Raw genomic sequence first — 16,330 nt, 5'->3', positions numbered from 1 at the left:
TCTTGTGACACTTCTAGCTCCCTTTAACACTGGTGTTATTGCGTCATTAAATTCTTCATTCAAGTTTGTGACAGACTCTATTCTATTTCGAACACACGTGGCTCATTGACCATAGTGCTTAATTGGGTAATTAAGTTCTTAATCCAATCATGCTCACATGAGGCTGTCCCTTTGACACAATCCTCTAATGTAATAGTGCTGTATTGACTTTGTAAATCATTCTTCTAGCAATTTTGGGCTTCAACTTGAGCTGCTGCACATTATGCAAAATTCATGGGGAATGTGTATTAGGTCATTTTCTAGGTTCTGCTTTTTACGATTGAGAAATTATAGTGAGCATGTTGTATATTACTGTTTTATTTTTGTAATAGTTATCTCCTTTATATGGTATGCATTTGTTTTTCTAGAACTTCTTGATTTAACTCATTTCATGCCTCAGATGTGATCCTTCTTAAAGCCTCTCATCAACAGGCGGTGTCAGATGGTCACGGGCAACTGTTCAATGGTCTTATTTCACAACATTACTCTTCAGGGACATTTTTTTCCACAGAGAATGCTGGGGTTAGGGCAGACCCCTACCAGTTATACAACCATATAACATTGGGATTCGAACTTGCAACGTCCCAACACAAGGTGATGTGCACTAAAGCGTGACAATTAACTATGTGTGTGTGTGTGTCATGTGTACGTGTATGTGTACGCACATAATTTTTTTTTTTTTTTTTGAAAGGCAAGCTGGTGTTAGGCGGACCCCTACGGGAACAACAGCCACCCCATGTGGCAGAGGGATTCGATCAGGGTCCTTCAGCTTGACACAGGACCCCTCTTACCACATGGGATACCACCTCGGGGGTATGTGCGCACACATAAGTATGTGCGCGTATGGCAAGTGCGGATCAGGTCCAAGGAGCCTTAGACAGAAAATCGTGCATGTATAACCATTAATATCATTCATCACCAAGATGAACGGCACTGAAAAACCAATCAAATGAATGCTCCCCACTTTGGATGGCCCCCACAATCTTTGTTAGGTCATCCATGTTCTAGGTGAACGCATCGATGGCTGCAAGACAAGCAGCTAAGATTTGTTTCAAACATGGTGTTGACAGGTTTGGGGTTAGCAATGAACAACATCTTCGGTTTCTTGGACGGGTTTCGTCTAAGGTTCCTTGGACCTGATCCAAACTAGTCCGTCGCACGTGTGCACACACATTTTTTTTTAATTGATAACAAATGGGTTCCAACTAAACTTAATTGGTGTTTACTGTTGAACTTTTTGGAACTGATGATCGACCCTACATAAAATTCATGAATTTAAGTTGGCTTACAGCAACCCTTTTGATTCTAAAAGACAATGATGTCAACTTGGTGGATGGTGATGGTGTGGTTGTTGAACTGCCACTCATATCACATTGAGTTCCTTTGCCCATTGTAGCATCATGGCTAGGCCACTTTGTCTCAGCAGCAATCGCAGCTTACCTAACCACAGAAGCTGAAGTATGGGGTGACAAGGGTTGGCATAGCAGTCGACCAAATTTAGACGCAGAAATTTCATTGCCAATTGAAGTCTTTGGTGCAGATGTACATACGGTATTAATGAGTTTAGATGAGCTATATCTCATTGCTCGTGTATTTCAGAGCGAACCTAGTCCTACAAATGTGATCTACATGGTCTCTTTAGTGAGCATCAGCTTGTGAATCACCAGATTTTGACAATGCTTGTAAGCTTTTCTGCAATTCAAAAATCGACAGCCATAAAATGTAATAAATTTTCATGACTTAAAAAACATATTAATTTTTTTCTCCAAAGAACATGAACCAAGGGTTTGATCCCTAACAAATGAACCATGTTGAACACATCTACAGGGTCAGATTGAGTCAAAACAACTAGCACTGATGAATTTCAATTCATTGATGTCATATGTATGAACATTTGCATTGGAGACTTTTCCAATTTCATTCATTGCACTTGGCAACCAAGCATGCCTCTATAGTTTCATAAGTCCCCCTTCGACTCACATGGAGCTTCCTGCTTTGCCTTGCATGCGGAAGGGTGCAGCCACATGGGGACTGGACCTTTGGGTATGGAGAGACCTTTCTATCCACAAGCTCAAGACCATGTGGGTGACCCCTTGGAGTCTACTGGCTAAGCATAAGATGCTACTGCAACTCTATTGCCAGTATATATGAATGCATCCATATTTGAGCCTATAAATTTCATTCATTATAGTTATTCGTCTTTCCAATTATGGATGTAAGAAGATGGAAGATACTACTTGGACACCAAGATAACGCCTTCTTGTAAAATGCTTCCTATTCCCAAGATTCTGATAAAATACGGGCATTGGGTTCATTGGAACTAGAGTTAAAGTTTTCCTAGAGCCAAGCAAAAAGTTGCACTAATTTACGTGGACCACTGCTCTTAAGCACTTTGTGGTCCATGTTGGGAGAGTTTTTAACTAGTGAAATGGAGCTAACAATGGGGAAAACGTTATTTGCCAAGTACACAACAAATGAAAGATTGTTTAACTAAAAGGACAAGAGAAGTTTTATATAATTGCTGAAAGAATCCCATTTGCCTAGTCTCTATTTACAATCATATTTATAAATTCTATCATAGAGAGTTGACAAAAAGATGCCACTTGAGGCCAATTAATGTCATATTGCCATAGCTATTTAGAAAAACAAGGAAAAACAAAAGGAAGACAAGATTCTGGTTTTACTTTCTTTCTACGTTTGAGGATAAGTTGTTAGTGTAGGGACTACTTTTGTGTTCTTGCACCAAAAGAACAAGTTATTTCAGTACGATGACGTTCATATATTCTTTACAGGAAGGATGATATTGAGAGGTGGAGTACTTCTAATTTTTCCCTGTAGCTCAACCAACCATTCCCCCCTGTTGACTACCATCCATCTTTCGGATGGACGGACGGTAGCCAATGTTTTTTGTCACTATAGATGTGTGCGTGCGGATGATAGGAGAGAAGATGGAAGTAGTTTAACAAATATGTCATGTATCCATGCAAGGTCAATGCGGTGGACCATCATTCCCTCCTGGGAACGTCAAAATACTACACAGAGTTTCCCCTTCTTGAGTTTCATCCATTTTCTTATCCATAAGAGACAAAAGATAGATTCAAAGATAATTATGGGAATGACAAGAGAGAGAGATTGAGAGAGAGAGGCTGTAGTGGCATAAATGGCTAAGCTTAAAAGCAATAGACTTTATTCAATTAGCTATTGTTTTTCATAAAGTTCTTCATTGCATCACATGGATCAATGACCAAGTTCGTGAAATAGTGGAACTAACATGGTGCATTAAAATAGTCATCTTGGCATCCACACATGCCTCTTTGGTTCCCTAGTGGAAACCTTAGTGGTTCAAGCACCTAGTTAATTTGTTTCATGTGAGGCCAATATGTACACTGCAATATATTGTGTATTATGAAATTTTCAATTGAAATTAATGTACATTCTTAGCCATCAATCTGGTACAATCTATTTTGGATTATGACATGACATCCCAATAACTTGTTAAGCTAGGAGCATGGCACATGCACGTTTTTTTTGTGTCAAAGCAAGGGGAAAATTTCTGAGTTTCACCCCAAAATTTTGCAGGAAAAAGGAACTGCTGAACTTCAATCTATTAAAGTTAACAAATAAAAATAGATGAAATTCTTAGTTTGGGTCCATTCAAAACATTCAGATGGGACAAGCTGTTTTATGTAGCAAACGTAATGAAGCGGCAAATTGCTCGTGAAACAGTTGTATGGGGAAACACTAGGCATGTTGTACGGTTCGTCTCGCCCTTTGACAGCCAGCTCACATGCATGCATCCTCAAGCACAACCAAGTGAATAGTGCCCTCCATGAATAAGTACCATTCCAATGAGAGAGAGAGGTGGAATTGGTGATCATAAGTAGGGCCAGCCTGGCCCGTTTAATGGACAGGCTTGACCATGTCGTCGGTGGGTCGGGCCTGGTCAAGCCCAACCTGTTGACCAACCGGGTCGGGCTCAGGTCTAATACAAAACCCACAGTTTGCCCGCTAGGCCCATTGGTCTAATTCGTACGGGTCGAGCCGGGTTGCATGCCATCATATATTCACAACATTTTTCATTTGTTTCCTTGAATTCATAGGTTCTTTTAGCGAAAAATTTAAAAAATGCAAAAGAATAGATGGGATCCAAGATGGATTCATTTTTTGAATCACATACTTGACTCGATTTGAACATATATAGCCTGCAGGTAGCCCGCAGGCTGGCCCGACCTGACCCGTGATTTTGTCAGGTCTGTTTTAAGCCCGGTTTGAGCCGGGCCACGGGTTACCCGCTTGCCGCCCAACCCATTGTCTGGCCCTAATCATAATTAGGGATGTCAAGTCCCAAGGGGTTTGGCGTGGTGGGAGGGGGCCTTGGCCACTAAAGTGATGGTCAGAGTTCCATTCTCACGGGCTTCAACCCCTTGCATATAAGAAGGGGCAAGGGCATTATGTCCCTTGCTATTGCCGAAGCAAGGCTACTCCTTGGGGGCAAGGGGTGCACCATAGGTTTACACAAACGGAAAGAGAGAATAAATATGGCAGGCTTTGCCAGCATGACTAGGTCTTAATTTGATCTTGGGGGTGATTTCCTTGTTCTTCATAGGACAAAAAAGTAGGGGTATCAAGGGGCTGGGTATGACAGTCTCTACCGGTCTCAAATTTGGTAGGATCTGGATTTGGTAATAAAGAAAGAGGTCCAATTAAAAATCTAGATAGGGTTTGATTAGTGTGTGGAGCTGGGCATGGTTTATGAAATTTCATACTAGACCCGGTCCTGATCTTTGTTCCAATTAAGATCCATAACCTTTTTCGTAAAAAACATAATAAAGGCATTATTTTACTGGGTATAGTGCTGGGAAATGAGACAAGCAGGTCATCGTTTGGCTTTGCTGGACTTGCGAGAAACTCAACTCGGCTCAGAAATTGAACTCGGTGAGCCGAGCTACAAGCCAGCTTGTTTAGGTAAATTAAACGAGTATGAACATGGTAAGCTTGGATTAGCTCAGCTCATATATTGTACATATTTAAAATATTACCAAGCTTTAAAAACACTTAAAAATATTCTCATGAGGAAACGAGTCAGATCGTGATCGGTTTGTAAAGCTCAGCTCGGCTTGTGACGAGCTCATGAGTTGAGCCTGAGCAGGACTGTAAGCTTAACAAGTGGAGCACAAACAGCACGACCTCTCCTCATTTGGCTTACCAGCCCTAACTGGTTATAGGCTGGGTCTGATTTATGTTATCCTTACAGAATCTACGTTTGGTTTTCCTTATAATGGTAAGCCTGGATGGATCTAGATCCAGTCCAGATACCGGTTCAGCATCTTAGAGTCAGATCCAGGTTTGGATAAACATGTTTCAGGCTTTTTCCTTCTATCTGAACATTCCTAACAAGAATGCATGCATTTGCGTAGGCATGGAATTGGAATCCATGGTTGTGAGGAGGCCAGCTATCTGGTAATTAATGAAGAATATAAATAAAAGAGTGATTAATTGATCAAATTGGGGGCCATAATTTCTGCGTCAAAGTTATACAGAGATTGGTCCAACTCAGCTTCGTTGGCAACTTCATAACATATACTCGCTTGGATATTTCAAGACAAGTATATATAGTATAAGAATACCTGAAGATATAGGTCAAACCAAATAGAAACTTGGTTGAAATTTATTCGGTTCTGTATAATAAGGAGCATATTATATATTTTGATTTACGGGTTTCCATAGTGCCATAGAGCCATGAAAGCTATGCTAAGGCATTTCTTTATTGTATGAAAATCGTCTCTTAGCTTCACTTGTAGATATAGGTGAACTGCATGACCAACGTGATAGTGTTTAATTAACTCCCAAGTGGTTAAACAACCTTGCAAATCTGAGAAACTTGTATATATAGAGACTATGATCCTCACTCATTGTTTTCTTCTCTTTTCTAATATGGCCCAGCTCGAGTTAACCCAGTGGGTTTATGATTCTTGCTAGTTGTATAAATCTATGCAAGCATCTAAATTTAGTTGGCTCCTTGTTAGTTAAATCCATGGATCAGACACTTAATTAATTGCCTAAACCATATGGTTTCAGCTTTTCACAGGTGATATTTATGCAATTAGTCGTACAATCAACTCCCCTCTTGTCAAAAAGATATAAACCATAACACACACACAATCTCCCATTTCATACTATAAGCCAGCCTTGTAATATCATGTGGAGTCATGGCATGATGAAAAACTACAGCCTAGTTTAAACTAAAAGAATCATCTGTCTTCATTATCACATTATTCATGCATGTAGGGATGAGAAACTGGATAAGCCCCTCATGGTTCATTTCGTGCTCGATTGGTAAAGAGGTTGTTCAAATTTGCAAAATAGGCTTAATTATGAAGCTAAATACAGACAACAGGTGTTCGGCTTAGCTCGTGCAGGCTGGTTAAGCAGTAACAAAAGTATTCTAGATATATTTTATATCACATAATGTAGTGTAAAATAAATAATGAAAGTGTATGGCTTACAAGCAATAGGTTTAGAATTCAAGCACCATGTGTTCCAGCTTTGAAACAATGTAATTATTTTATAAAGGAACCTGGTTGAGCTTAGCTCAATAGATCTAGAGTTCAAATCCTATTACTATCAGCTTTGAAACAATGCACTTTTTCCTTTTTTTCTTTTTGGAAATGACCCGGTTTGAACTAAGCTCATTTAGCTTAAGTGAAGCTTAACTCATCACACAAATGAACCCAGCTTGAACACCTCATCAACTCATTTTTAGTTTGTTCTCATCGTTTATCAGCCTGACATGCAAGTCATATAATTGGCATTGCAAAACATTTGCAATCAAAATACAGCAAAAATGCTCATTATGCATAACCAAAACAAACTTTGGAATATCAAAATTGTACTCTACTTTGGATCAAGAGGCGTACAGGCTGCAAGTCCAATAAATTCACTTAATCCCATCTTTGCTCTCTCTCTCTTTCTCTCTCTCTACTGTGTCATGGAGCAATTGATTCCCGCACTCTGTCCCACGTGTGCGCCAAGGCATTAGGCTTTACATGTCTTAGATTACAAGTTTGCTTTCTCTAATGCAAAGGCACTCTTTCTCTCTCTATAGGACATAAACATTAAGAAGAGCTGCATGCATGGTGAGGCACACACTGGCAATCACTAAGTGAAAGGAGAGAAAAAATGAGGGTGTCCTTGATCCTAGGCAATCCTCCTAAGATATGACCATTTAGGTTAATCTTTTCCAACACAAGGGAAACACAGATCCACCGTCCTCTCCCCTTGTTACCTTAAACACATCTCCAAAAGTAACATGGATCCAACAATAAGCAAGCACACATAGCTACTACTAATTAATTCACCCTTCTTCTTTTAAATTATTTTAATCCCACAAAGTCAGCAGTAACTGTCTCTCACCCCTAACTAGGGGTGGCAATGGGGTAGGGTTGGCGGGTCGGCAGGTTGGTGGGTCAGCATACCTCAACACGAACCTGACCCGGTTTATCGGCTGTGGCAAACACGAACCCGACCCATTTATTAAACGGGTAACCCAACACGACACAGTTAACCCATTTAATAAAAGGGTTGGGTAAACGGCTTGGCGGGCAGGTCGGGGTTGGGTAAACGGGTTGGCGGGCAGGTCGGGGTTGGGTAAACGGGTTGGCGGGCAGGTTGGCAGGTCGGGGTGGGGTAAACGGGTTGACCCACCCGCCTAACCCGCTGGGTTGGCTGGTTGGCATGCCCCTAACACAAACCCAGCCCGTTTAATAAACGGGTTAGACGGGTCGACCCGTTTATGACACAACCTGTTTAAGCCAAACCCGAACTCGCCTAAGAAGTGGGTTGGCTGATCGTGTCAGATTTTGCCACCCCTACCCCTAACACTTTCATCCCCAATAATTTTTTTTAACCCCACTCCTCCTCCTTAATTTGACTCCCTAACCCATCCCCACCGCTCCCCTCCCACTCTTACACGTATTCCCTCTGGTTAGTTAACCCAACCCCAACCAAATGGTTGACCACTTGACACTTTACAATAAAAAAAAGTCAGTAAAAAAATTCACCACCATCAAGATTTAAATAAGAAAGGAAGCCACCTCCCTTGCTGTAAAACTAAAACAACTACAGAAAACCACAGAGAGGAATAAAAAAAAGAGAGTTCAGTGTTATACTAACAGGGTCAGTTCTGGAGGCAGCAACAGTTGTCACTCTGCCCTTTCTCTCTCCTTATTGCATGGGAAGGAAGGTACATAGAAGAAGCACCACACTCCCCTCCCACTCCCTATAACTACCTCTTAAAACCCTAAAGTGAGTGAAAGAGTGACAAGAAGAAGAGGGGAGTGGGGAAAGTAGAGTTGAGTGAAAGTGAGAAGAAGAAATAAGACTAGTGAGGATGGAGACGACGGTGACAACGAAAGAGAAGGAATGGAACAGGTTGACGTACGAGATCTTCTCGAGGCTGGAGAGGGAGTGGCTGGACAACCTCTGGAGCCCCTCGCCAGAGAAGTTCGGAACCACCCGCATCCTCAGCATCGACGGCGGAGGGATGAAGGGCCTGGTGGCCGCGCAGGCGCTCGTCCACCTCGAGTCGCGGATTCAGGCGCACTCCGGCAACCCCGACGCCCGGATCGCCTACTACTTCGACGTCGTCGCAGGGACTGGCGTTGGCGGGATCTTCGCGGCGCTTATCCTAGCCGACGACGGGCGCGGCCGGCCGCTTTACTCGGCCGCGGAGGCGCTCCGGCTGGTGGCGGAGAACAGCCGGAGGATGTTCAAGCGGGGCGTCCTCCGCCGCCGGTTCTCTGGCCAGAGCCTCGACGCCTTCCTGGCGGAAGTGCTCCGACGTCCTGACGGCGACCGACGCCCGCTGACGCTCCGCGACGCGCTGAAGCCGCTGCTAGTGCCCTGCTACGACCTGCGCAGCGGCGCCCCGTTCGTCTTCTCGCGGGCGGACGCCGTCGAATCTCCGAGCTTCGACTTTGAGCTCTGGCGCGTCTGCCGGGCGACGTCCGCCACCCCGTGCCTGTTCCGGCCGGTGGCGCTCGCGTCCGTCGACGGCCGGACGGAGTGTACCGCCGTCGATGGCGGCCTTGTCATGAACAACCCCGCCGCTGCCGCCGTCACCCACGTCCTCCACAACCGCCGGGATTTCCCGTCCGTCCGGGGCGTCGAGGAACTGGTGGTGCTCTCCCTCGGCAACGGGCCCCTGGAGAGGGGCGGTACTGGCCGGAGGGAGCTCCGCCGGTGGTCCGCTGGAAACTGCTCCGGCCCTGTGGTGGAGGTGGTTCTGGACGGCGTCTCCGACGCGGTGGACCAGATCCTCAGCAACGCCTTCTCTGCGTGTCCCCAGAATTACGTTCGGATGCAGGCGAGTTCCTCCACCTCCTTGCTCCCTCTTTACATCAAATTACCCAAAGAATGAAAATAACGTTTTAAACGCCAATACTGTTTCTTTGACAGCACTGTCGTTAAACGGCCTACACCGATCTTAGCCAAGTAAAAAAAAAGCTGCTTAAGCAAAATAGCGCGTTAAAAATACGTTTTAAAGACACGAAGAAGTACGTTGCGTTTCGCTTTCTTCTTAAATTTTATTTCCTCTCGCTTGAGAGAGAGAGAGAGAGAGAACTTTATTGGTTGTACATGGGGTGAATAAATAAATCCATTGTCTACGTTATGTTTTTTTAACGTTATATTGTCCTTTAAAATGAACGATGCAGGCGAGCTACCTGCCCAAGGAACTAGAGGGGAGCATGGAGGGGTGGTCGGCGAAGAGCGTGAAGGCCTTCATGAGCGCCGGCGAGCAGATGCTGCGGGAGAGGAGTATGGAGTCCCTCCCCTTCGGCGGCAAGAAGCTCGCCGCCCACCCCAACGGCGACCGCCTAGATGGTTTCGCCAAGATGGTCGTCGCCGCCGGAAAGCGTCCGCCCTCCGGTTGCCAGAACTCCGACGCCAACCGGTCGTCCTTGCACCCACATTGATCTTTGTTCTGTATTTTGATAGTTTATTATTATTGTTACAATGACAAAAAAAAGTCTACTCACTTCCTTTTCACAATAACTGCAACTTTTCTGCGTCAAAATGTAACCGGACTCGGGATTATCTCGACTCTTCCGACTCGCATGCGGCCAGAATCAGGTTTCAGATGAATACCCAATTCAGGAATCGGGGCTAAAATGAAACAAGTCTCCACTCAACTGATTCGTATAGGACGAAACAATGGTAGCCAAGGTTTTGTGGGATTTGGATCGGATGTAGCCAATACCATATTCTACTAATCCGATGTTGGCTAAATGGATTCGGATTCAGATGGTAAAAATATCATGCCAGATTCACTTTTTTTTATATGTAAACCTGTTCCGATCTTCATCAAATTCGGATATTTTCGAATTAGGTAGGAAAATTCAAAACGGTATCATATTGTTTTGGCTTACCAACGGATAAAATTAGATTCATTGACATACCTAGTTTTGTGAAAAGCGATGAACCGGTCTTCAAGAGGCTGCCTGATTCATATGCCCGATACAGTTAAAATCCGATTTGGAGTCAAATCGAGTCAAATTACGAAGCCTTCAAAATTGGTTAAAAATAAACAACCATCATTAATTAGTAGTCACACAACTCTTTTTCACCTGTGAGGTTCCTTTGGTGAGAAAAACACCTTTGGCTGGTTGGTTTGGGTCTTAATTGTAATTAAAGCTTCATTGTCGTTTTAGGATTTAATAGCATCAGTGACACTAAACAAATGGTTTTTTACCCGGAATGAGTGGGATTCCAGAATTTAACTATGGAATTCACTAAGAATTGTCCAATGCTGGTCAAAATTTGAGTGTTCCCAAAATGCCCATGAATGCAATGTGTAAACCCCAAAAGTTCTAGAACTGTCTAGAACATGCAACCCAAACCGCACTCACAAAAGCTCAAGCTTGCGTTCCTAGGTTAAGGGTACCATGGTTCGAAACCCACGGAAAGGTGTTCATTGCTGCAAGGTGACCAGGGATTTTTTACGCATCCATTCCCACACAGGTTTTGATTTTAACCTCCATCCCCGTTTCATGTCCTCCATCGCGGTCCAAACGGGGCAAGGCGGAGCGGGGGCTGTTTCCCCTAGGTCCATTGTCATCCCTAAATAAGGATTGGGGATGGGGCGGGGAAAGCCTAAGTCCATCCCCGCCTCCATCCTCACACGGGTTTTGATTTTAACCTCCATCCCTGGTCCAAACGGGGCGAGGCGGGGCGGGACCCTGTTTTCCTCGGTCCACTGCCATCCCTACTGGGAAACCAGACACATAGCTTGTTGTTCTGCTCGGCTCGGCTGAAAAATTGAGCTTGAAAAGCAGAGGTATGAGCCAGCTTGTTTAGGTAAATGGGCAAGCACGATCATGGCAATGCTTGGCTTGGCTTGGCTGAAAATTTGAGCTTGGAAAGCAGAGCTATGAGCCAGCTTGTTTAGGTAAATGGACAAGCACGAACATGGCAAAGCTTGGCTTGGCTCGGCTCAGCACCTATAAGCTCATTTTACATAATATGCATATTATATATGTTTTATGCATGTATTATATATAATAATATATATTATATATATTATGAAGCTTTAAAAAGAAATACTTAAAAAGCATTTTTTTTAGAAAATAAGCCAGCTTGTGAAAGGCTCAGGATGAGCTCACAAGCCGAGCCCGAGTAAGGGTCTACCCTGAATGAGCCGAGACTGAACAGCCCAAGCTTGGCACTTTTGGCTCGTTCTTCAGCCCTAGTTTTTATTAACGGAGGTCTGTCAATATGCGGTCCGTGATTGGAGGTTTTTTTCCCTTTGTGTAGCAAAAAAAAAAGTTCAAATTGCAGTGTTGAGATATCCATGCTCATCTGACCAGGTGGTGTTGATTCTTGTGATCCATCTAAGTCTATCATTAAAGGCGAGCATCTGAATGTGGAGGCAAAATTAAATGGACATGCATGGATCACCTGCAGCAGAAAACTAACATGTTGGTGTCTGCCTTGTTGAAGAAGAGGCCATGGATGATGCCATCTGTTTGGATGATGAGTGTAGTGTCCACAAGAAAACAGAACATGTCAAATTATTGCTTCATGCATGATGTCTCTCCTGTTGATGGGGACACTCATGATCTTACTGCTCTGCTGCACCAACAAACACACAAAAATAAGATGTCAATTCCCATGACTTTGGTTTTCAGATTTCTCACACAAATGTATAACAAAAAGATGCAACTAAAAAGCAGAACAGCCAACATATTTTTTACCTCAAATGTAGACAGATGTAGTAATTAATTATTTTTAACTTTTGGATCTATATCACATGGATATGACTGCAGATGTATTAGGGGATATAGAATGGAGTCCAAATGTATACATGTGACATAGCTTTGGATCCTATATAAGGGATATAGAATGGGAGTCAAAAATTGAGTATACATGTGATGTGACATAACTTTGGATCCCTTATTTCAATTATTCTTGTGCTTAGACTTGATGATGTAAGCATGAAGACGATGTTGATGGTCCATTAGGCAAGTCCAAAGGCACAAAGACACCTGGCCTGCCCTAGTCCAAGTGTTATTAGTCTTGAGTCTAGGCTTGGGTCATTTGGCACCGGGTTCAAGTCCTTAAGTTGGATGCGAAAACCAGTTTTTCAACAAGTACAGGAGCATTACAGAAAAAGAAAAGAGAAAGTGTTTTGAAATTTTAAAAATTCCTAGTCGTTGCTTTCAAAGATGGAAAAGACATAGTTGATAGTGCACCAACTGCCAACATGTTACTCAAGTTTGCCATGTTTGATGATGATTAGAGGGGAAAACTAGGGATTTCTTAAGTGATCCCTTATATGCCACTAGCCAATCACATGACTTCATTCCAATGGTTTTAGCATAGTTCAAGGGTACACGAACACACGCTCGCATAGTTCAAGCCGGAAAGTCCAACTGAAAAAATACCTGGGAACAGGGGCATAAAGTATGCACCTAAAATAAGCCACTAATGCTGCACTTGTTCAAAATTGTGACCCTTTCAATGCCAAAAGTCCCAAAACACAGAAACTAGAAAGAGTATCAAGACAGTAGTAGCAAATGATGTGCATACAAAATTTACAAATTGGAGTTTATCTGCAATGCAACTGTAATCTTATAGCATTGCATGAACCCAGTCTCTAAATTCCCAGTAAGCTTTCTTTCATACCTTCAAGGATTCCAGAGATCTGTGAAGAAAGATTCATCTTTATATATATATTATTTGCTACAGTTGATTTACTTACAATTGAAATCTCATGATACAATTTGTTTTGACTCAATCTAACCTCATAGATGTGTTCAACATGGTTGATTTAGTGAAAATCAACTTTAAATCATGTTTTCTCAATGAAAAAATATTATTTTTTGATGAGGGAAAAATCGATGCATTCATATACATTGACTTTTTCATCACTAGAAAAACCTATATACAGGTCAGATTCTAGCAACAAAAAAGTCAGTCCTATTGACGCTCAAGATTTTTTTATTTTCCCAAACCAACTTTGATCGTTGGTCCCCGACATCATGTCATGCTATGACTAGTCGGAAATCGAGATGTGTTTGTTCACATTCCTCGAGGTTTACGGTGTGAACCTTTTATACTTATTCATCGAGAATATAAAGATTTTAGTTTTGAAAGGATATTTCTAAAAGTCCTATTTGATAAATGTGTTTCAAAGAATATTTCTCAAAGGTTTTTTTATGTTTTCAAGTTTTATTTAGGAAATTCAGTTTATACCGAACTTTTGACCCATAAAATAATATTTTTAGCCTCTTTCAACCAAAAGTAAAGGTTTATAGCTTTTCAACAAGCCAAAAACCACTTTGATCCGACATTGGAGTGAAAAGTTATAGCCAAAACATGTTTTTGATTTTTAAAATAACCTGTTTGAAAAGTAGGGCCCAATTCAGAAACTTTTTTGACCTTTCAAATTGTTGAATTTGCTTGTGAGTTTAAAAGACCGATTGTAGCTGAGTATGTTAGCTTTCGAACACGATAAACCGTTTGTCAAATGGAATTGTAAATCTCAAGATATAGCTGTTTTTCTGCAAGGTGTTAGACCAAGACTAGACCAGTTTGGGTTTTGATTTGAACCGAATCCAAACCCATTTGATCTATGCCAGTTGGTCAGACTAGAGCAGATCCAGGTCTGTGCTAGTCAGTCTACCTAGAGCAGATCTAGAAGGTTGAACTTGGTTCGAATTTGGACCCGATCCAGTGGTCCAAACTCATGAGGGTTTACACTAGTTGGGCTAACTGGAGCAAACCCAGCTACACCAATCACTCTAATTGGCACAGATCTAGAGGGTTGGACCCAGTTTGGATCTAGACCCAATCCGGTCTGATTGAGGCCCATTTGGATCTGCACCAATTGAGCAGATTAGAGCATACCCGATCAGAGACAAACAATCCATCTGGAATAGACCTCCCTGCTCTGGGTTGGCTTCAGATCGGGTGTCCTATTTAGTGCAGACCTTGATCTGTGCCATACAATCTGGTGCAAACCTTGGGGTCTTTTGTGTAGAAAAAGCTATAAATACCCATCTAATTATTTATTTTTCACATATCTTGAGCTTGGGTGAGCTCCTCCGCTTGAGTTCTTGTATTTTGGTGAAGAATTGAGAGCGTTCACCTTCTGGCTTCCTTTCTTTCACTTCGGGAAGCGGCCTCACCCAAGTAATTTTCATTTCCTTGCTCTTTAGGATCTATAGGTTTTTCTATGTAGCTTAGTTCTTCCAGGCAAATTTTTTAGGCTAGCTTTCCCAATTGGTTAGCCACTAAGTTGAAAAATAGGAAAGACTGCTTGAAACTCTTCTTGGGAATAATTTACTTTTACCACTTCTTTGGATTTTCTCATGTATAGCTTAGAAATTCATTTTTCTAGCATGGTAGAGTGGTTTGTCTTACTTGAAGTGCCCTTGCCATGAGAGGCGAAGCTCTGTCAGATTTTCGGATGTATGTCAAAAAATGTGATCCGAGGGTCAATTCCTATTTTTTGTACCATGCTAAACATATTTATGTGATCAAATTTGGTCAACATGACCTGTTGTATGTGTTTCAACTAGGGGGTTCAGAACCACATATATATATATATATATATAAATGGTACTTGTGCAACCCTTAGGTGTGCGGTTATGGACGGGATGCATGTGGCCGTCCATCACAGGGCATGATAGACGGCCACAGTTGAAAAAACATGAAAAAGGGGCGAATTTGCACATTTTTGCCCCTTTAGCAATAGTTTTTCGATCGTTACTAAAGGTCCCAAAGCTAAATACAATTTTACTAATGATGCCCGCATCCTTATGCAGGCGTTTAATGGCGGGTTTTCGACTTTTTCGATATTTTGTTGTGGTTCTGACCCCTTAAATGTGTTGGGCATATCAATTTACTAGGTATCCACACTTGGATCATGTGTTTTCAATGAAAAAAATGATATTTGGAGTATCAAAAATTCATAAAGATTTTGGACCATTGATTTTTTGAACCTTATAAAAACCCATCCAGTTAGAAGGATGGAGAAATGGGAAAATATATTAGTTAAAACAGGTCGGGGTAGGCCTAAGAAGACTTGGATGGAGATGATAGGAAAGGATATGAATGCTTTGAACCTCACCAAGGACATGGCATTGGATAGAAATAATTGGAGGAGAAGGATTCATGTGGAAGACCCAGAATGATTTTCTTTTTTGGTTCATATCGCCGACCCCAATTGTTTTGGGATGAAGGCGTAGTTGTTGTTGTATAAAAACCCATCCATGTGTCAGAATCAAATCCTTCAAGAGCGTATCCCTATAAAATCAAGTACATAGATCACATCTGTAAGGTCAGAATTTAAAAATAAAATGGAAAAAGGCCAAAAAAACTGTTTACTATATTTCATTTAGCACAAATGTACTACCCTATATATATATATATATATATATATATATATATATATATATATATATATATATATATATATATACACACACACACCACAGAGAGAGAGAGAGAGTCTATTGTGGCATTAGACCATATTAGCTTATAATGAAACTCTTTGTTTGCATAGGTCCAATCACCAAATGCTGGAACAGACTTGGAACATGTTTGACATGGCCTATGCACCATTTTTTATGTCCTAAGGTTCCAATATGACAAATTATGTGATTTCTATGCCTTGGAGATATATAGCATACAAAATGTTTCACAAGTAACTTCTTTCTATCAAGGCTGGATCAGGTGCAATCTCATTGCAGAAAATGTTTTTCCCACTGCACTTGACCACCACCCATCA

The 16,330-nt window shown here is 41.9% G+C and overlaps 1 protein-coding gene across 1 annotated transcript; it reads left to right on the top strand.

Moving 5' to 3' along the window:
- The first annotated feature begins 8,366 nt into the window (after positions 1-8,366).
- Positions 8,367-10,089, top strand: LOC149812212 (putative inactive patatin-like protein 9). Its single transcript, XM_089992565.1, has 2 exons — positions 8,367-9,403; positions 9,753-10,089. Exons 1-2 carry the CDS (start codon positions 8,429-8,431, stop codon positions 10,011-10,013), a joined length of 1,236 nt encoding a protein of 411 aa, XP_089848691.1. The 5' UTR covers positions 8,367-8,428; the 3' UTR covers positions 10,014-10,089.
- The last annotated feature ends 6,241 nt before the right edge of the window (positions 10,090-16,330 follow it).

Source organism: Nuphar pumila, chromosome 17, assembly GCF_984573655.1.
Source record: "Nuphar pumila chromosome 17, dmNupPumi1.hap1.1, whole genome shotgun sequence".
NCBI lineage: Eukaryota > Viridiplantae > Streptophyta > Magnoliopsida > Nymphaeales > Nymphaeaceae > Nuphar > Nuphar pumila.
This window is presented reverse-complemented; position numbering and strand designations above follow the sequence as displayed.

Bases quoted from the DNA above. Each gene is read 5' to 3' on its own strand.
- LOC149812212 (XM_089992565.1), top strand. From the start codon at position 8,429: ATGGAGACGACGGTGACAACGAAAGAGAAGGAATGGAACAGGTTGACG. The intron at 9,404-9,752 runs GCGAGTTCCTCC...TGAACGATGCAG, and splicing joins AGAATTACGTTCGGATGCAG to GCGAGCTACCTGCCCAAGGA.